Source organism: Crocodylus porosus, unplaced genomic scaffold, assembly GCF_001723895.1.
Source record: "Crocodylus porosus isolate Cpor-Errol unplaced genomic scaffold, CroPor_comp1, whole genome shotgun sequence".
Lineage (NCBI taxonomy): Eukaryota > Metazoa > Chordata > Crocodylia > Crocodylidae > Crocodylus > Crocodylus porosus.
The window spans coordinates 71,478,813-71,499,951 of record NW_017728950.1 but is presented as its reverse complement, the minus strand read 5'-3'; the positions used below and the strand labels follow the sequence as shown (position 1 = coordinate 71,499,951).

General features: G+C 42.0%; 1 protein-coding gene across 2 annotated transcripts in view; it reads left to right on the top strand.

The window, feature by feature from the left end:
• The window catches only part of UBQLN1 (ubiquilin 1), a 36,179-nt gene that overhangs the window by 9,304 nt on the left and 5,736 nt on the right, over positions 1 to 21,139 (top strand). For both annotated transcript variants that reach the window (XM_019555132.1, XM_019555131.1), the window contains exons 2-7: positions 5,874 to 6,025; positions 12,730 to 12,845; positions 14,805 to 15,067; positions 16,187 to 16,345; positions 17,093 to 17,336; positions 19,824 to 19,966. In XM_019555132.1, the coding sequence (XP_019410677.1) occupies positions 5,874 to 6,025; positions 12,730 to 12,845; positions 14,805 to 15,067; positions 16,187 to 16,345; positions 17,093 to 17,336; positions 19,824 to 19,966 (1,077 nt within the window). The remainder of the gene's footprint in view (positions 1 to 5,873; positions 6,026 to 12,729; positions 12,846 to 14,804; positions 15,068 to 16,186; positions 16,346 to 17,092; positions 17,337 to 19,823; positions 19,967 to 21,139) is intronic.

The following is a 21,139-nucleotide window of genomic DNA, read 5'->3' as shown; positions in this document are numbered from 1 at the left end:
ACTGCATCCAGTTCTGGGCGCCGCACTTCAGGAGGGATGTGGACAACATGGAGAGGGTCCAGAGGAGGGCCACTCGCATGATCGGGGGCAGCAGGGCAGGCCCTACAGGGAGAGGCTATGAGACCTGAACCTGTTCAGCCTCCACAAGAGAAGGCTGAGGGGAGATCTAGTGGCTGTTTACAGACTAGTCAGAGGGGACCAGCAGGCACTGGGGGAGTCCCTGTTCCCCCGTGCACTACCAGGAGTGGCTAGGAATAACGGTCACAAGCTGGCAGAGGGTAGATTTAGGCTAGATATCAGGAGGCGTTACTTCACAGTCAGGGCGGCTAGGATCTGGAATCAACTTCCAAGAGAAGTGGTGCTGGCTCCTACCCTGGGGGTCTTTAAGAGGAGGCTAGATGAACATCTGTGCGGGGTCATTCCTGCCATGGGAGGGGATCAGACTCGATGACCTGCTCAGGTCCCTTCTGACTCTGCTAACTACGACACTATGACACTTGCGATTGCACTTCAGAGAGGTAATACCCCCTGTAAGTTAATATCCTGAGGTTCATTTGAAAATCATTGCCAGAACTTAGCTGCTTGTGTTAGACCAGGACTGGCTGAAGATGTAGACAGGTGTTTCTGGATATTGTTGTTCTCCTGGCTTATTCCTTTTTGAAAGTGTTCTTTGTCTTTACTCTGGCACATGAATGGGCTGTAATGCTATCGCAGCTGCTGCTTTTCAGTGCTTCTTGTGAGTCAGCAGAAAGCAGTTGGTTCAGTCTGTGGGGGTGGAGTGTGTCAACAGGCAGCCTGGGTCCTAACTTTTTTTTAAATTTCTCTAGGTAAGATCATTTAAAGTGTTCTCTGTTTCAGCTCCATTAGTCAGCTGGTCAAACATTAATAAGTTAATGGTTAAAGTACGGGTCTGCTATGAAAAGTGATAATGTAAAAAGGCTCATTTGTGCCATGCATAGTCAGTCCTTTCCTTTTGTCAGTGATAAAATAAAATGTTTTATTAGAGCAGTGGTCAGTGCTGTTTTCTGGTGATGGGCCAGAATGACCCAGCTTAGGTTGAAGATAGGGCTGGCACTAGAACCTAGCTGCCACAACTGCTTTTTTTTCTGCCGTTGTTCCTTTCTGCTGCCCAGTTGCAGTGTGGCATGAGTAAAGTACCTAGCTGGAGTGCAGTATTCAGAGCCCCCCTCCAGAGCCCTGCTCCATGGGTCAGATCCGGTGGCTCTGCAGGCCATAGGTTGCTGACCCCTGTTTTAGAGCAAACGCATGTAAGAGCTAGATTCTTTTTGCTTTTATGCATTGATAAAACAACAGATTTCTCTCGCTTCATGCCATACATGCGTTCCTGGAAAATGGCACATAACTGAAATTCGTATACAGGGAACCCACTGGTTAAGTTTGCTGATGATACCAAGCTGTGGGGAAATGCAGGCACACCAGAGGATAGGGCAGGGATCCAGGGCGACCTAGATAAACTGGTTCTGTGGGCTGATCAGAATCAGATGAGGTTCAACAGGGAAAAGTGTTGGGTCCCGCATCTGGGTAGGAAGAGCCTTCACCATAACTATAGGATAGGCAGCAGCTCACTGGCTGGCAGGGCATCTGAACAGGATCTCAGGGTCACAATTGATTAGAAGATGAACATGAGCCAGCAGTGCAAGGAAGTCACCAGCAAGGCAAATAGAACTTGGGATGCATCAACCAGTGTTGCCAGCAGATCCAGAGAGGTGCTCTTCCCTCTCTACTTGGTGTTGGTGAGGCCACGGGCGGAGTACTGTGTCCAGTTCTGGGGATCACACTTCAAGAAGGATGTGGATATGCTCAAGAGAGTGCAGAGAAGGTCCCACCCACATTATCAGGGGCCTGGAGGATAGGCCATGTGAGGAGAGACTCCAAGAACTAGGCTTGTTCACATTGAGTAACAGGAGGCTGAGAGGTGACTTGATAGCCACCTACAAGTATGTTGGGAGAGCACCAAGATCTTGGGGAGCAACTTGTCAGGAAGGCACCCCTTGGGGAGATGAGGACCAGCGGACACATTAACGGGGAAGATTTAGATTGGACATAAGGAAAAACTTCTTCTCTGTAAGGGTAACTAAAACCTGGAACACACTTCTGGCAGAGGTGATGTAGTTGCCATCCTTGGAGGTGTTCAAGAGGAGGCTGGATAAACATGTCATTGAGCTAGTTTGAGCTCGTTAACCTCCTGCCTGTGGCAGGGGACAGAACTTGATCTTCCAGGTCCCTTGTGATCCATTGATTTTATGATTCTAATGTAATAAATTACAAGACCTTGACTGTATTGGCCCTCAGACCCTTTTCTGCCACTTTTACAAGGCAGTTTTGGTACTTACCAACAGCAGACAGTACACACAAGCACAGGGTCATGGTGAGTGTTACCATAATGGGGATGGCAACTACAGAAACACGTTGCAGACAAGTGAGGAGCATGGGAGACTATATTTTGATGCATATCACTCCCACAATGCACTGCACAAAGCAGCTGACTCTGGGCTTCCACTGCACTGATTGCATAAAAATTATTTTACCTTGCAAATAACGAATTTTTCATCTGATTCTCCAAGTGATGAGGTATGCAAAATGCCTTAATTTATTGAGAAATTTACTTAGCTCTCTAATGGAAAAGTTTTACATTGTCACAACTCTACTTCATCTCTAGTGACACCCTAAATATAAGCGTATCTTTCATTTATATGGCGGTTTATTTCATTCCGGCACTGATAGTGGATGGTGTTTACAGTTGTTGTCTGTGGGAGAGAAATAGAGCTGGGTGTTGTCCAAATACTTTTTGAATTAAAACTTGAGGTGTCTTGCAGCTTGCCTGAGTTTATGATACGTTCATTACTGTCAGCCAGTTAAATCCATCAGTAGTTTGCTGTGTCAAGAGGATGGTGACAGGAGCCTTGTAGAACTTCAGCAGTAGGAACACCAAAGAGTGGATGTGCATTTGTTTATCACAGTCTTAAGGAAGAACTGAAATTGGCTCAATTTTCTTGCCAGTTACTCCTGCTAAATATCTTGAAGCAGTCCCCTGACTTAAGAGTTTCAGATACTGTTGAGAAGTTTAGAAGGATGAACGTGGGTAATTTCCTTTAGTGCAGTGGACCCAGTAGATGTCCACTTGCAAATAACTTGCCTCTTGGAGTTGATCTGAGGCTGGGCTGGAGGCCTGAGTGCCCGCGTGCATACACGCGCATGCCCTAGCCCAGCAGGTCAGTCCGTGGGGGAGAGAAGGGGCAGGGGCTAAATCAAAACCCTGCTCACTGCAGAGGCCAAGTTGAGTGGGGCCTCAGCTGGGTGGGACTTACCTGCTGGGAGGTGCATCCCCAAATTATTTTTTCTCAATCTGCCTGCCCCCTGCCCTTCCTTCCCTACAGATTTGCCTTCTGGGTGGGGAGTCTGGTGGCTGTATATGGTAGATCTTGGGTTGCTTTTAAATGTCAAAGGTGATCTACTTAACAAGGTTGGAGACCACTGCTCTAGTGTATGACTAAAAGGTCACCATTCACACAGGCAGCCTGCACCTCTGGCAGATCAAATCCTAGGCTAGAATGTGATTGGAAAGATTTATTATTTTGGCAGAAACTGATATTGGGGACTTTATTACTTTGCTCAGGAATATAAGATTAGAAGTTTGCAGTTGTTTACAAAGTCATATATATAGAAAATTATTTTCTGGCATACCCAGTATACAAATATATGGTTATGTTCCTTTTTTTTCCAGAAGTCTGTGATAGACTGATTAATTCATTAGATGGAGGAACTGATATTTTTTGATCGCCTTTAGTAACCAGAAGTATTGGTGCAAATGTATTTTGTTTGGTGTTTCTCTTCCTTCCTATTTAAACAATGGGATGTGGTATCTGATTTGTACTTATCCGTTAATTCTGGAATCCAGTATCGATGACCTTTTGAAGTGAGCTGATGGCTTCTTTCTGCAGTTGGTGCTAATTATTTAGTGTTGACATGGTTCTGAGTAGCTTTATTACCTGGGTTTGAAAGAGATCCATGGTTTAGGTATGTCAGTCACCATAGGGCAGGGGTGGAGAATTATTTCCGATTGCGAGGGCCACATGCATAAAATCTTCCAGAAGATAAAATTTTAACAAATTGTATATATATAAAAAAAAATCAAATTAAAAAATCAAACATTTACTATAACATTATTTTAAAAATCAAATTAAAAAATGTTTGTTCTGATTTATGTCTTTTTTAGTAGTGTATTTAGAGGGGATTGTATAATAGCTCAAATAAATATTATGAGGGGGGAATTGTGGGGGCTAGGTTCCAGGAGCCAGCCAGAGGAGGGGGGAAGGGAATGCGTCTGGTAGTGGTCACCCAGCAGATACAGTGCAGGCACTCTTCTTCCTCCCCTTCCCTCCCATCTGGCCTGTGGCTGCTGCTGCAGTGCTCTGCATGGGGTCAAGCCCTGCCCATTCCCGCCTGGGGCAAACTGCACCATGCTTCCGCCTGCACCTGCCCCGTACCCACCAACAGCATTTTCCCAGTGAGGCTGCTCCTGCTCTGCAGCCTCCTTGTTGCTTTCCCCATGCCTCCAGCGGCTCCTCTCCTGCTCTTGTCCTGCTACTCCAGACAGCAGGTAGCATGCCCAGCTGGGGGTTGAAGGGAGAGGAGGCGGGAGGAGCTGCAGTCCAACAGCTCCTGCCCCATCATGCAGGACTCCAGCTCCTGCTCCTGGCTGCCTTCCACTTATTCTGCCCACCCAGTGCAGTGAGCAGCCATCTGTTGGGCAGCTAAGTGGGTGGAAGGCAGCTCTTCTGGGAAGCTGGGTGCGCTAGTCAGGGCAGCACCGTCGGTAGGTACAAGCAGGAGCAAGGTTCAGGTTGCCATGGGTGTGGGAGCAGTTGGGGTTTGGCCCCATGTGGACTGCTGTGGAGGCAGCCCCAGGACAGATGCAATCTATTAGCAGGCTGGATATAGCCTTCAGGCTGTATTTTTACCCACCCCTGCTATGGGGCTTGGTGACATAGCTTGTTAGTGACTGATAGCATTTCTTGTCACTAATGTAGCCTTCTACTTTTGCAGCCACATGAGAACAACAGGTATAACTGTTTGTATGTAATGGGGGGGAGGAAATAGTATTTTTGCAGCCAAGTATGTTTATGGCACTGGGTACTACTATGTACTCGTCGTCTTTTTGTGCTCACTTTCTTGTCTGCCAGTGTAAGCAGGTGCATTGCTAATAGCAAATCTGACTTGCTTGAGGCTTAAGTCTACAGGTGGTTGTTAGATTACAGTTTCAATGACAAGTATTAACAGTTTCACTAAAAGATGAAGCTTCACTAGTTATTTCTGGTTTATGATATTAAACAGGAACGTATAAATGGTCATCTCTGTGGTGTGTATACGTGATCTAAAAATGGCATCAAAGTCAACCAAGTAATCTTAATTTTTAAGTTTTCTTTTTTTTCTAGTTTTGTCTCTTTCTGTTAAGAGGTTAATTAGGAAAGTTTAAACTATTGTACCTAAATGTAAAAACCTGAGAGAACCAGAATTTCTCTTCATTCTTTGACATGAATATTTTCACTGTGTATGCACTTTGTCCAAGGCCAGTATGAAAATGTAATTGCTCTAACACAGTACTTTAAGTGTACTGCCCTTTGATCAATGGTTGAATTGTTTAGGAGTACAAATTAGGATTCCCTGATTTCATAATTGCCTTCAAAAACAAAGCTGAGGCAACATTTTATATTGCATAAAGCAACATATATCCAGTAAATGTGAGCAGAAGAATAGCTGTACCTCTCCTAAAATGTGTTTTAAGTAGAATAGCTTGGTGTATATATATAAATGAATGGATTATGTTAACTCTTTCTTTTTGTTTCATCTAGTTTAAGGAAGAAATCTCTAAGCGTTTTAAGTCCCACACTGACCAACTTGTGTTGATATTTGCTGGGAAAATATTAAAAGACCAAGATACTTTGACCCAGCATGGGATTCATGATGGACTTACTGTTCACCTTGTCATCAAAACACAAAACAGGTAACCTTACCAATGAACTGTCTTCTATTTCACTGTAAAAAGCAAGATATATGTTCTGGTAATATGATTGAACAGTCCTTGTTCTGGAGAACTAGATGTGGCGATAGAATAGTTTTCTCACTCCTGGGTCCTGGTTGTCAGCTATACACAGGCAGAAATTCCCTAGACCTTTTAAAATTCTTGTCCCTAAATACAGCAGTAGAGACTAGCTGTCTCTCATGGAACTCGGATGCCACCTTCTGAACTTTAACCATGTCAGCTTTAAAAAAAAGAAAAAAGATCAGCTCCTTGACCTTCCTGCCATGGTTGGTCCCACATTTCTCATTTGCTTTCTTAGGTATTTATTCTCATTCATTGTAAGAGTGAACAAAGCTTATTCAGCAACTCGCCAAGCCCAATCAGCAGTATCTGCTTTTGTTTTTGAGCAATCCGTCGAATGCAGAGCAGAAATTACAATATGGCTTCTTTCGTGGGCTTAATATGCAATTGAGGGCAGCTCCGTGGCAGTTGGTGAGGCTGCGTGTAAAAACAGTGTTCTAAGAGGCCTTCTTCCCTCCAGCTATTTCTGATGTCTCTGCATATTGCACGAAGTCTGTTCAAAGACTTCCACTGCTAAGTCAGTGATATCAGCCTGGAATGAGGCTGGAGTGCTTAATAGAGGCCAACTTTTTTTTTGGCAGGTGTGCCACAAGGTAAGCCTCACCACCTCTCCCAGTGCCATTCCAGTCCCCTTTCCTTGCCTGATCTTTTGCTTTTTTTCTTGCCTCCCTGCCCTATCTTCTGTGTCTGTTGCTCTGTTCTTTATTCCCTGACCTATCTGTTCCCATTCTCTCTGCTCCCTTTTGGATCCTCTGCCTGCCATGGGAAGTGGTCCACTTGGGACATACATGCCTTAGGTTGGCTACTCTTGGGGTAAACCACAAAAACAAAAGCCTAAGTTGGCCAAGATAGTCAAGCACAAACCCAACTTTGGCCATTGTGGCTTTCTGTTATTACTAGTAGTTTACCTCCTCTGTCTTTTTACTATGTCAACTTTTTCATGTGGAAAAATAAAAAAGACAATCAAAATGATCAGGAGTATGGCATAGTTACCATTACAGGGGAGACTTAAAAAAAAATAAATAAAAATAAAAAGTTGGAGTCTTCCAGTTTGGAAAGGAGAGGGCAGGGTAGTTTTGATTTAAATTGTGATTTAAATCACAGTTTAAATCGCTGGTCAAGAAGCCTTGGTTTAATCATTGTTTTGTTGTTTGGTGTAACCTTAATACATATTATTCACAACTTGGAGATGGATGTAGGTTTCATTTTTAAAAGGTGCATGCTATACATTTTAAAGCACTAATTGATTTTGATTATTTTTTCAGCTTAATTTTGCAGCTACATCAGAAAACTGAATTATGATGTAGTTATTTCATTTACCAAAGCTAACTGAAGCAGCTACTTGTCAAGTCATTGGGAAGTGAACTATCTATCTCCAGTTCACTAGATTAATCATGGATATTTGGGGAATATTTTGCCACACTCTATTAGGAGAACAACAACAACCATCACTGAAAACAACAGACATTTGAATTGTTTTATGGAACTAAAACAACAAGATTATGTATTTTGGATGTTTTTCTTCAACAAACATGTATAATTATTTTACCAAAACAAGCATATGTATTTTTGAATTTTTAACTATTTCAGTTACAAATGTGAAATGTGGTTTTTAACAAAAAAAAAAATGGATTTTTTTCAGCCAAGTCAACATGAGAAACTTAAAGTACTGGGTTATACAGCAAACTCAGTCTTCACCTTCCTCTTCCTGTTTTTTCGTAGACTGGAAAAGTAAGACAAGCTCAGTTCACAGAGATGCTTAATGGGATCTTTTAGACTGAGCACTAAGTCCCAAATGGGTAGAATGGTTTTCTTTTGATCTTTACAACTCTATAGAGCAGCCTCTGGGAACCCCATAAGATTGGGCCCCTACTATAGTCCTTGGCCTATTGTGACCTATTTTATAAAACTTTTCTCAAAGGGTTACATTAATATATTGTCTCAAATAGTATATAATTAGAAGTTATAATCCCTATTTTGTGATATCTTTTTGAGTTTTAACGCATCTTAAATTAAAACTATCTTTATATAGGTTTATTTTTTTAAAAAGCATCTTAACAATAAATACGATTAAATAAAAAAAAATCTGATTTAAATTAAATTGTTTATTTTAAAAAATCATTGATTTTTATCTACCGTGGGGGTGGGAGGAAGAAATAATAGAATCATGGGGTGCCCCCAGATGAGTGCGGTCATGTGGTATGTGGTACTGTAAACATGTTTGCAGCGTCACGTACTACATATTCCAGTGTTCTCCATGCTGAAAGGGTGCACTGCCCAAGGGTGCTCTACTCCGTCTTTTTTTTTCTGGATATCCAGGTGTCAAAAAAAAAAAATTGAGGAAAAAAACCAGATCAGCACATATTCAGGCAGCAGGCACTGCTGAAAAGCAGAGCCGGGCTGCCCAGAGCCACATGGCTGTTGCCAGCCAGGCTCCGCCCAACAGATCACCATGGCTGCATCCCCAGGAGGCCCCCCAGGACCCGAGGTAAGGCTGCTCGAGCGAGCACAGTGCTGGCTCTGGCCTCCCCTACCGCCCCTGGGGTAACTTTCCATGCATCAAAGTGCACATGGCATGGACATTCCCCAGGACAAGTAGCTGCGGTGCAAGGTGTACTGCTGCTACTTGTCCCCAGGAAACCAAACATCCACGCACGTCTGGGCACACCCATGAAGCATGTGGGCAGAGTGAATAGAGAACTGTTACTCACCAAGTCCCCGAGTACTAGGGGGCACCCTCTGAAATTATCAAGAGACAGGTTTAAAGCCAACAAAGAAAGTATTTTTTTCACACAGCTGTGATTAACTTGCAGAACTCAGTGCCACAGGAGGTTGTAGAGGTAGGTGACATGGCTACATTCAGAAAGGAACTAGACAAATTCATGGATGATCTATTAATAGTTATTAAACTGAACAGTCAGAAATGTATCGGGTGGGATATCTAAACCAATAATGGTGAATGCCAAGGAGGGTATTGACCAGGAGATGGATTGCTCTCTAGAAATACCCTGTTCATATGCTCTTCCTGTACAACCTCCACTACTGCCACTGTTGGATTCCATTAGTGTGACCCAATACAGCACTTAACTTCTTCTGTTGTGGTCAGATATAGAAAAGGTGCTTATTTAAGAATAGGTTAATATGTTTTTGTTAGGCTGTCTTTCACACTTTTTTTTTTTTTTTTTTTAAATAGTAGTTGATTTTGTGTTCACCCAGTTTGGTTGCTGTGGCCAAACGTAAATCTCCTAAACTTTAAAACTTGCTCTTTATAGTAGCTTTAATGCCTTTTAAATAATCAGCATACCAGAAGCAAATTTTTCCTGGGGAAAAGACATATTGCAGAAATGTGTACCACTTGTAAGTTGCCTTCTAAAAAGATTCCAAGACCACATAAATCTCAATTAAAAAAGATGTCATTAGAAAGATAAATAGGTCCCTCTTCATCCGTATTTCCCTGGCCCCAAATGTCTGAGCCTTCTGTATTAGGAAGTACTTCTGATGCCATGGGAGTACAAAGCTCAACCTCTTGAAAAAACTTCAGGCCAGCTATTCTTAGACGGTGTTCTAAAGTTGACTCCAAGAAATACAGTACTTGGGGAAAAGATATTAATTTCTGGCATTTTCCGCCATGACTAGCAGCTTCACATGCATAATAGCACCAGTGGTCCTTTTGGGTTTTATGGGGAATTCCCCATGCAAACATGACTTCATCAGTATCCCAGGTGCTTTTAAGTATTGCAGACAGGTGACCTTGCAGACCCTTCACAATGATCCTTCTGATTAGGTAGCAATTATCGGCTTTCGCTCTAGACGGTTACAGTACCTTCCAGGCTCTGACAAGAGGAATTGCCAGTAGGTTCAAGATCCCAGTTTAGACAGTTCAAGATAGATCTGTCATCTTGATTGCTTCTAGCCTTGTATCCTGAATGTTTTGCTTACATCTATGAATGATGGTCTCTGAGATCCTGGCACTACATTATGGCAAATCAGTCTTTCAGCTTCTAGTGTTTACCAGTTTCTGTACCAGGGATTTGAATAATTTAATATCCTTTTTATGTCCAGTTTCCTGGAAGTGGCAGCTAACTGAAAGCTCATGTGTAGAGGTCCGTTCTTAAAGATTAAGTCTTGAAACAAGTGGGACTAATTCAGAAGGAAAAAGCTGCTCTTGTGCATTTCACCTGCAAATGAGAATTCTCAAACATAAAACCTGGTTGACAAAACATATGATGATGGTTATCTGAGATTCTATTAAAATTCACAGAAAAGATTATCTATGACAGTAAAAAGGAGTTCAAATCTACCCTCTGATCTTGGAAGGTCAATTTGTGATTTGAAAATCTGTCCATGGGACTAAGAGTTGAAGAATAAAGGTTTGAGACCAATGGTAATGGTATTTGCATTGCAGAGCTCTTACAGGCTTCTAAAGAGAATCTCCCCTTTCTGCGGTTATGATGTTCAAGAAGATGGCACTCATTCAGAGGCCTGCATATCATGTTAAGCTTTTAGGAGTGAATACCCCAGCTCCCAAACAAGTATTATAAACCAGTACCTCGGCAGCGACCGTATTGTTTCAATATAGGTAGAACGAACTAAGAGATACCAAATTTTTTTGGAGTAAAATCGTTGGTTTTAGTCTTCTCCAAGTCTACTTACCCATCTGTAGCTACCTGTTATCAGGGAAAAGTATTAATACTTGGCCTGTTAATAAGAAGAGTTTTTATAAAGTGCCTTATGGCAATGATGGTTTACCTTAAATCTTAAAAGTCCAGTATTTCCGGTACTTAGTTGACTAGTTTATTTGTGGGCATTTACACCAAGAAGTATCAGATTTCATTAGCAGATTCGGTGTGTTTGCTTGTTTAAAACTTAAAACTGGATCAAAGGTGCCATTCTGAGTAAGATTTTTCAGGCAGCAAGTGTCATCTCAAGTCATGCTAGGAAATGTGGATTTGTAGATGAAATTATTTAGTAGTGATAATTTAGTAAGATAGTCCCAGTTGGAGGCAGTTATTCCCTTTGTGGCCCACTGGGAGACCAGAGGCAACCTGTAATTAAGCATGAACTTCAAAGAGCACATGCATTCAATTTGGAGTAGGTAGGCTATCATGGATATGGAATTGTTCATGCTGCAAATTTAGTTATTCCAGGAATAACTGCACTTGGGAGTCTAGAATTAACTTGTTTAGGTTTGTGTGCTCTGTTTCCAAGGGCTATTCATTCTGAACAGATGATAGGGCTCAGTACATGCTGCTATGCTTATAGCTTGAAAACTGTTTTGTATTTTTTGTAGACCAGGGATGTCAAACTCATCTGGCCCCATGGTCAGGATGAGTGGTATAGGACTAGTCCATGAGCTGGATCAGGCCCATGGCACACCCTTGCCCCACCCCACATGCTGAATCTAGGCCATGTGCTGCCTAAACTAGCCAAACTGGGCTCTGCATGCAGCACAAGTCCCAGAATGGGCAGTACAGACAACACAGATGGGCTGGAGTAAGTAAATGCTGTGCAGGACCTGCATTCTGGGTCAGCTGAAACAGGCACCATGTGCTGCATGCATCACAGGCCCTGCACGTGGAGGCAGTCCAGAACGTGCCATGTGGGTCGCATGTGATACCCAGCAGCATCACCAGGAGTTGGATGAGGGGACTTTGTAGACTGAATCTTGGACACACTTGCTGTAGACCATTCACAGCTGAACCATAATACGCTTTGACCAAACTAAGTTTATCACGGTGTCCCAGCTAGAAACAGTTGGGTAGGAAAGGCTTTTACTCAGCACTCTTGGAGAACTAACTTAGTTTGTTCCTGCAGGGGAAAGAAAAGGGAAGGAGCTGAGTTGTTAAGTTCTGTGAGAAGAGCTGGAGTTTTGTCAGGGAAAATGGTCAACAGAGTAGTGTCTCAGTGACTGGCTAAAATCTTGCTCATAGTGTTAGTGGGAGGCAGATCCTTTTGGTGGTATTTGGGAATAAGGTAAGAAAGTTCAGGGCTTGTCTACATGGGAAATTACTGTGGAATAAACCATGATGTAAATTTCTGGTGTGCTAATTAATCAACTATGTGGACACTTAGGAGTAAGTAGCAGGAAGCTTTCTCTGCTCTCGGTGTCTTGGAGATTCTAGATTAATTCTGTGCGAGTTCATTTTGACAAGGGCACCTTCATGCCATGTTCTAAAATAGGGGAGGCCAACCTGTGGCACATATGTCACAAGTGGCATGGGCAGTTTCTCTGTGGCACGTGGCAGATCAGAGAAGGGCTAGGCAGCACAGCGTAGCAGATCAGGCAGGGGAAAGGGATTGGGATGGCACTGGGAGAGTCGGGGCCTAATTTGTGGCGTGCCTGGCAGAAATGGTGGTCTGCCACTGATCTAAAGAAATATTAAGGTAAATTACTTGGGATCCAAAAGTAAATAATAGTATCAAACAAAGGAGAAGTCTTTCACCCTTAATTTGATGTAATATATCTTGAGAATCTTGTTAATATACATTCTGGTAATTTCCCAAAATGACACTAAATTATCTGGAGATCAACAAAGCAGTTAAAAAAAAAAAAAAAAAAAAAAATTTTCAATGAACTAAAGTTTATAGTTTTAACTTTGTTTCAGATCGCAAGATCACCCAGCTCAGCAGACAAACACCACTGGGAGTACTGCTACCACATCTGCTTCAAGTAGTAGTACCTCAACACCAGCCTCAACAAACAGCAACCCTTATGGTCTGGGTAAGATTCTTTATTGGCTAACTTGCTCAGGTGTCATTGTTCGGTGTCTATTTAATGTAGCGGTCAGCAACCTTTTTGGGCTGTGGGCCAAGATGACACAGCTGTGGTCAAAGGTAGATAGATATTAGGACAGATCTGCTGCTACTTCTGTTATTAATGGCAGAGAGAGGCAGCAGCAGGGGGAAAAGCTCCTGAAGCCAGCACTGCTTTTGTAGCAGTGCAGGAAATGTGGTCACTGCTGAATCCCCCCTGCTGCTGAATGCTACCTAAGGCCTATGGCCATGGGCTGGATCAAATGGCCCTGGATCTGGCCTGTAGGCTGTAGATGTCTAATTTCCATTTGAATGGATAGAGTCCACATTTTAATATATATATTTTATTTTTAAAAAACAAGTTTACCACTTGCCTTCCACTGTAGCCCGTGGGTTACAATAAGTTTTTATGTTGAGCTTGATACATCCTTGAAGTCTTTGTGTGGAAATTTTGCATAGAAGAATTCTGCTTTTGCTTCTTCTCGGAGTAGTGTCAGGAGTAGCAAGCTGCAACTACCATTTTATCCCAGCAGTATTAGTAATCTGATAATTGTAAAGCTTCCTTTGATCTGTTTGTACTCCAGAGAGTATCTGAAGTAGCTAAAGGAGAAGAGGGTATTATCCACAGATTCTAAGCAACAGTAATAAAACTGCTGCTCAACCACCAGTCATGCTTTTCTGACCAAAGCATCACTGGGCCATATCTGTCTTAGCTTGTTTTCCAGTGGCACACATGTAAGGATGTACCTAAACATGGTGAGAGATGGGTTTTGGCAGCCCACGTATGGGGCACAGAGCTGATTTTGGGGGCACTGCTTGGCAGCTCTGCCCCTGGGCATTGATGGGGAGAGAGGAAGGACAAGGGGCTGGCTGCCATCTTGCTTGTAGGCTGCCCTCCATGCCACCTCTCCCTTTGGCACTGACTGGTGGAAAGGCCCCAAGGTGGAGGAGGGACAAGGAGGTGGCTGCTTTCTTGCTTGCTGGCTTCCCTTTGTGCCATCCTGCCTCATAGTGCTGTGTAGCGGAGGGACCCTGGCCAGGAGAGATGGGACAAGGGAGCAGCTGCCCTTCATGCCACCCCACTAGCCAGCGCCTTCACCTTTGCCTTTCAGCAATGAGGACTGCCAGCTTCCACTGGGGAGCCAGCATTTTATGTCTATTGCATTTTTTTTATGGATGTCACAGGCAATTCCAGATTTTACGTTTTCTGCGAACCACATATTAAGTAGGTCCCTACACACATCCAAAAACTAAATGCAGTATAGTTTTGTAGATGCACACAATTGATTTCATACTGTTGACGCAAGCCTCCTACCTCTGTGAAAAATGAACTTGTATAAATAAAACAATGAACTTGTAATGCATTTCCTCTTTTTAGATGTAGACAGTGACTCAAATTCTCCAAAGGAACTGGTGGCTTTGGGTGTTTAGAAATGGGGGTCAAGTTGGAACTTGATCCGTTTAGTCTAGGTGAAGACAAAATTCTATGGCCTTTATACATGCATTAGGAAACAGAACAGTTCTATTTTATCACAATGAAGTACATGTACTGCACTCAATATTATCTTTGATTTACCAGACATACTATAGATATACATTGCATGGTTTAAAAAGGAGGGAGAGATTGTCAGGCTGTAAACATCAAACATCCCATAACAACGTGTACAAAAAAAAAATTGTTAGAATAGCAATGGCTTGTACTACTGTGAATAGTGGTTATTAGCTGAGTGTCTTGGTTATTAAAATACTAGGCATTGGGGACAGATCTCTAGTGCTTGGGGCAAGGATGGAATTCTCATTGTTTTGCATTATGTGCATATTTGGACAATATACTGAAGTACTTTGTATTTAGGAAAGGTATAGATAAAGCTGTCTTAAATATGTATCAAGAGCAGAGAATTTAGGTTTTGTTTTCTTCTCTCTTCAGGTGGCCTTGGAGGACTTGCAGGTCTGAGTAGCCTGGGACTTAATACATCTAACTTTTCAGAATTACAAAGTCAGATGCAGCGGCAGCTCATGTCCAACCCAGAAATGATGGTTCAGATAATGGAAAATCCCTTTGTTCAGAGCATGCTTTCTAATCCAGATCTGATGAGGCAGTTAATTATGGCCAATCCTCAAATGCAGCAATTGATACAGAGAAATCCAGAGATCAGTCACATGCTGAATAATCCAGATATCATGAGACAGGTATGTTTGAAAGTGCCTTGAAGACAGATACAATTTTATTATGTGGTTATGGTACAGTACAAAAAGTTAGAAGCATTGCTGAGAAATTTAGGACCGTAAAAGGATCCTTGGAAGGCGAATGCTGGTGATCTTTTTAACTTATCTCTTAAGTAATTGACCTGTAGCTCAATGTCAAAACAATCTATTAAAATTCCCTGCAGTGTTTTATGACTACATAACTTGAATGGTCTGCATTTAAATTAAGATATTTATGTGCACTGCACGTATACTCTTGCTTTCATCGCAAAGGGGAGGGGGAATGATTGTAACACTATGAAAAAAAATAAGTAGGGAAAATAGAATGGAAATGCCATTTACTTTTATCTAACTGGAAATTTTGAAGTCCAGCTGACAGCTTCTAGTTGGCTTGTATAAGTCTACATGGTGATAGGTTTTAACACACAAGTCTAACGGATGCTGTGCACTTGAATAACCCTGTATTTATTTCTTGTAGGTTCTTTTTGATACTTCTAAGTTGAAACAACATGTATATTTGCAAACAGTTTTTTTGAATGGAAATTAACTTAAACATACCTTATTGCTGTCTCCTGTTTTCCAATAAAATATATTCTTAAAACAACATTTTTTTTACAAGTTTTGACAGAAGACTTATAAAGATCCAAAAAACAGTTAATTAGTAGATTAACTTTCTAAAGCTACCAACAAGAAAGTTCTTGATTCTCATGTCATAATTTTAAACTGAACTGCCACAGGATGGATAAATTAGTAACAGTGTTTGTTTACATCCTAGCCATAATAGGTCTCAGGAAATCCCCCTCGCCCTCAAATGTTCACCCCCAGAAATGTGGCAGAGCTGTTCTGGAGGTGTACACAGCAGCCATGCTCCAGTGTACTGAAGATCAAGGTCTTAAAAGTGACCAGTAGTAGATTGACCCTGAAGCAGTTTTACTGGTGTATTTCAGACTCTGGAGGTGGCCCCCAATGTGTTCAGAAACACCCCTGCTATTGCATGCTAGAGATGTGGCATAGACAGCCTCACTGAGACACTGCTCAAACGCTGATATTTTCCTGTGAGAATGGATTTCTTATTAATACAGATTAAATGTTCCGCTTCCTTAGACACTAGAACTTGCCAGAAACCCAGCGATGATGCAAGAAATGATGAGAAACCAGGACCGAGCCTTGAGCAACCTTGAAAGCATACCAGGTGGATACAATGCTTTGCGACGCATGTACACAGATATTCAGGAGCCAATGTTGAACGCAGCTCAAGAACAGGTGAGACATGGCCACATAGAATACTGAAATTTTTTTTTCCCCACAAGTAAAGGAAAGCATGTTATGTCCTACTCAAGCAATTTGCAAACTGAATTTCATGGTGCTTAGTGTTCCTGTACCTTCTGCTTCTGTATGAGGGGCAAATATTGCAGAAATCTTAAACTCTCAGCCTCCTAAAAATAAAGTTCTTGCTTTTTTCATTCTTTCATTTTCATTAGAAGCTATTAAATATTGGATCTCAGCCTCCTAAAAATAAAGTTCTTGCTTTTTTCATTCTTTCATTTTCATTAGAAGCTATTAAATATTGGAGAGTGTGTATTTCTTAACAAAATGTCTACATTTGGTGGAATTGACCAACTTGACCCAGAAAATAAAGGGTCCTTTTAGGGACTTAAATTTCTTGCTTCGTATATCTCTTCAACTGTAAGCCTCTGAAAACTAGAGAATATTTCACTTTAATTTGGTAGTAAAACTACCCTCTTGCCCTCCAGGCTTGTTCTTGACTTGTGGCAACTGTCATCATAGGGATACAGATTATAACACTTTCAAAAAGGCATCCAGTTTTCTTTCTGAAGTTAACCACTCTTCAGAATATTTGGTTGTACCATGAAGTGTTTGTAGGGATGGTGAGCGTAATTGATGGAGAGTAGTCAGTCTCCCAATAGAATTTTTTACGCATCACAAATCTTATAATTTCTAGAAGTGATAAAATAGATGGCTCTTTTTTTTTCCCCCCCCCCCCTGTAGTTTGGAGGTAACCCATTTGCTTCTTTAGTAAGCAATGCATCTTCAGGTGGGGAAAGCCAACCATCTCGCACAGAAAATAGAGACCCTCTTCCAAATCCTTGGGCTCCTCCATCTAGTTCCCAGAGTTCTACAACCAGCACCAGTACCAGTGGTGAAAGTGGTGGCAGTAGTAATGTTGGAAGTAGCACCGCTGGCAGTACAGGACAGAGCTCAACCATACCGAATTTGGGACCTGGATTAGGAGGTACGTTCTTTTTGACCAAATTCTGTTTTTGCATGTCCGCAGAAAGAAGGCACTTGTATTGGAATAAGTATTTACGAATGTTTAATTTCATAGTGTTCTTCACTAGTGCCCGCTTCCTGTACAGCATAACAAACACAAACTTTTCTCAAGAATACCAGAAGTGGCCATAAAACTTCTGAAAGTAATAATAAAAATAGGAAATATCTAGACAAACAACCTTTTTGCCCACTAAGCACTAAAAGAGTAAAAGGCTGATAATACAGCTACTGGGTGAGATGGTTTAAGTACATTTTCTCAGTGTCTTGCATGAAAACAAGTATAGATTTTGGTGTGAAAGAAAAAAATAGGCTTTGTAATGTACTAAATGAAACAACAATTTATTTTTAAAGATGGATACCAAAAATTATAACTGTAATACTCCAAATACCAGAAGCAGTGTAACCAGTTTTTGTATTACAGTAGTGCTTTAGAGTGTGCAGGGAGGCTGCTCTAACATGCTGTAATTACAGTGCCAGGAGCACCATGTGTATAAGTATCCCCACGCTGAAAAATGGCAGTGGGGGTGCTTTAACTGAAGCTCATTCAGTGAGCTTTAGTTAGTGTCCCTGCTACCATTTTTCAGCACAGGGATGCTTGGTGATGCATGCAATGCTTCAGGCACTTTAATTAGAGTGGCTCTGAGCCATTCTAATTTAAAGCACTCCCTCCCTTTCCCGCTACTCCCCTGAGCATGTCTATAAACACCCTTAGAGCCTCAGTCATGATCCAGGACATCATAGTGGTAGAGCCCACACAAACTATCTTTTCCCAGTCAGAACGTACAGTCTAAATCCAAAGACAAGAAAAGTAGAGGGGATATAGCTGGGAGGGTCTGTCCAAGGCAACAAGACAGTAGTGATCAGTATCATTTGTCATTGTCTCTGCTTCCAAGCTACCAGTTGATCATGTAAGTATCTACAACAACCCCCCTTTCCCCCCAAAACAAACTGTTAGCTGCCTTTAGCTGTCCCTGAAAATCTGGTTGAAATTGGCTGTGATGAGATACTGAAAATTAGCATTTAAGACATGTTTAATAGAGATCTTTGTGGTCAGTAGCAGTATACTCTAAAGAGGCCATTTGCACTGAGCATGCTCTTGCCTCCATGGTGCCCACACATTAATTAGACTGAGCATTTACCACCTCCAGTAAGCTTACTGTTCATGATCCATCCCACAGTTGCAAGCACATTCCTTGTAATTGGCTTACCTAAGCAGTCAGACTAGAAAAAAAGTAGGGAGACTCTTGTGCTCTCCCTGATGTTCCTTATCCATTACCAAAGAAGGAACAGCCTCACCTGCTCCACTGAAAATGAGTGTGTGTGCTAGGGTGCTGTATGCTGGAAACTGATGATAAAGGAAATGTAGGAGCAGAGGTAGACAGGAACAGAATGATCTGTAGCCACTTTCCAGAATCCATATTTGAACCCGGGACTACTTGATGACAACATAAATCTGTTGTCAAGTAGCTGCGAATCCTGCTGGTAAAGTGCCTTATTTAGTAATGGAGACTTTAGGATCCCTAGTTTATCTGGTGCAGAATTTGGAAGGTGTGAAGAAAATCCAGGTTAAGGAGTACTTTGGTTATGCCAGGTGAATGTTGTCCTGCAGAACTGGATTCAGTCATTGCCTCTTGCGCAGCTGCTTTGTCATGCTGTCTCATTTAGCCACACCCTACAGGTCAGTACAATCTGCTCCTCATTTTCTGGAGGTGGCAAATTAAATCAGGTACCAGATTGATTTAAATCCTCCACCATCCGTCCACCACCAGATTGAGGAAAGATTTCTCTTGATTTTTGGAGCATGTTCTTGCATGACTTGAGAAGTTAACTGTTTTGCGGAGCTTATTTGCAAGCTGTTTGCAATTAGATGTCAGTTCTGATATTCAAGTTACCCAGAAAGCATTCTGATTTCTTCCTTTACATGTAATTGCCTCTGACTTTCTACTTAAAATACGGGGCTGTATTGGAAAGGAACAAGTAACTGGAGATGCATTAGTTAACATTCGAGGGCCCATCTCCAAAATTGTGCAGGAAATCTACATAGGAATAGAAAGATAGACTGAACATGTTTTCAGGGTTTAGATCTAATTTGGGATGGGACAATCAGCACACAGTTTTGAGACGTGCATTTATTTCCTGGCACATTCTACCACTATTAGAACAGGGTGTATATTTTGAAATGTACCTAGCCTCCTAGGTTGTGCCCTTTTCAGTGAAATGTTCGTTACTTAGAACACCTTAAAATTACATGTCTCACAATCTTGTATTGGTTATAAATAGAACAGTTTTGGGGGGAGTTGTGACTGGTCTCCTTTAGCAGCAGTTAGATTTGTTATGTAAAATTATGGAAATATGCTGTATGCTCATTATTGTACTTGGTGATGTGCATTCTTCATTTATGCTCATGTTCGTGTTGATGAATTGCTAACTGGCATTTTACTTTTTAAAGCTGGCATGTTCAACACACCAGGGATGCAGAGTTTATTGCAACAGATAACAGAAAACCCCCAGCTAATGCAGAACATGCTGTCTGCACCCTACATGAGGAGCATGATGCAGTCGCTAAGCCAGAACCCTGATCTTGCTGCACAGGTAAATGCATCTATATATTGAATTCAGTTTGTGAATTTTTTTGAATGAAAAGAAAGGGGTTGGATTCATGTAGCAGCTTTTTTTCCCCCCCCAACAGCATAATTGTGTTTGTGGTTGAGCACTGACTAGCCATTTTCTGAAGATAATTAGATGATGAACTGCTGTTGGAGTAGTTGCCTAAGTACCATTAACGTTGACCCAGAGTCCTTTCAAGTTCCAAACTGGACATCTTTCGTAAGGCAACCTCCTCAAAGTTAGTGACCATAAACTTGTGACCCAGCACAAGAACTAAAGGAAAAAGCTTGGCCACAAACTGATCGGGTTGTGGGGAAGAGGGTTTCTAAGAGAAACAGTGGGGTTGTGCCATTTATATTTTCAGTCTTCAGCTGTGACCTTCTGGTATTTGCCCTGATATGGTACTTGTTTTAGGATTAAGGTGAGGATAAAGGTAATACAGCAATAAACCCATCTATGTAAATGTAAATGGAAGTTGGGATTTGCTGATGGGCTTGCTCTTGAGGGTAAACAGGGGTAGGGTGGGGTTTTCTAGTTTTGGAGTGTCAATTGAGGAACCTACTGTTGTTTGTCAGTTATTTTAAGTCTCTCTGGGTAGAGTGTGTTATATATCTGAATAATAATAATAGTACTTAAGGCAGCACCCACACTGAATCTGGCATATAAAGAGTCAGCACAGGCTGGATGGCTTTAACATAGAGTAAAATAAAAACTGTTTTCTACTGTGTGTTAAAGAGATCAGTTCGACAGCTTCCCTGGCTACTTGCACATTCTGATGTGCCTTTAAAAACAAAGTCTTCTAGCTCTGTAATTCAGAGACTGAAGATGAACAAAAGAAACTTTTTCTCCTCAGGAAAGGGACATTTTCTCTGCAGAGATAGTTTCATAGTTTCTAGGGTCGGAAGGGACCTGAGCAGATCATCTAGTCCGACCTCCTGCCATGGCAGGAAAGAATACTGGGGTCAAATGACCCCAGCAAGATGTTCATCCAACCTCCTCTTAAACACCCCCAGGGTAGGGGCCAGCACCACTTCTCTTGAAGGCTGGTTCCAGACCCTAGCCGCCCTGACTGAAGTAGCGCCTCCTGATAGCTAGCCTAAATCTACCCTCTGCCAGCTTGTGACCGTTATTCCTGGTCACTCCTGGCGGTGCTCGGGG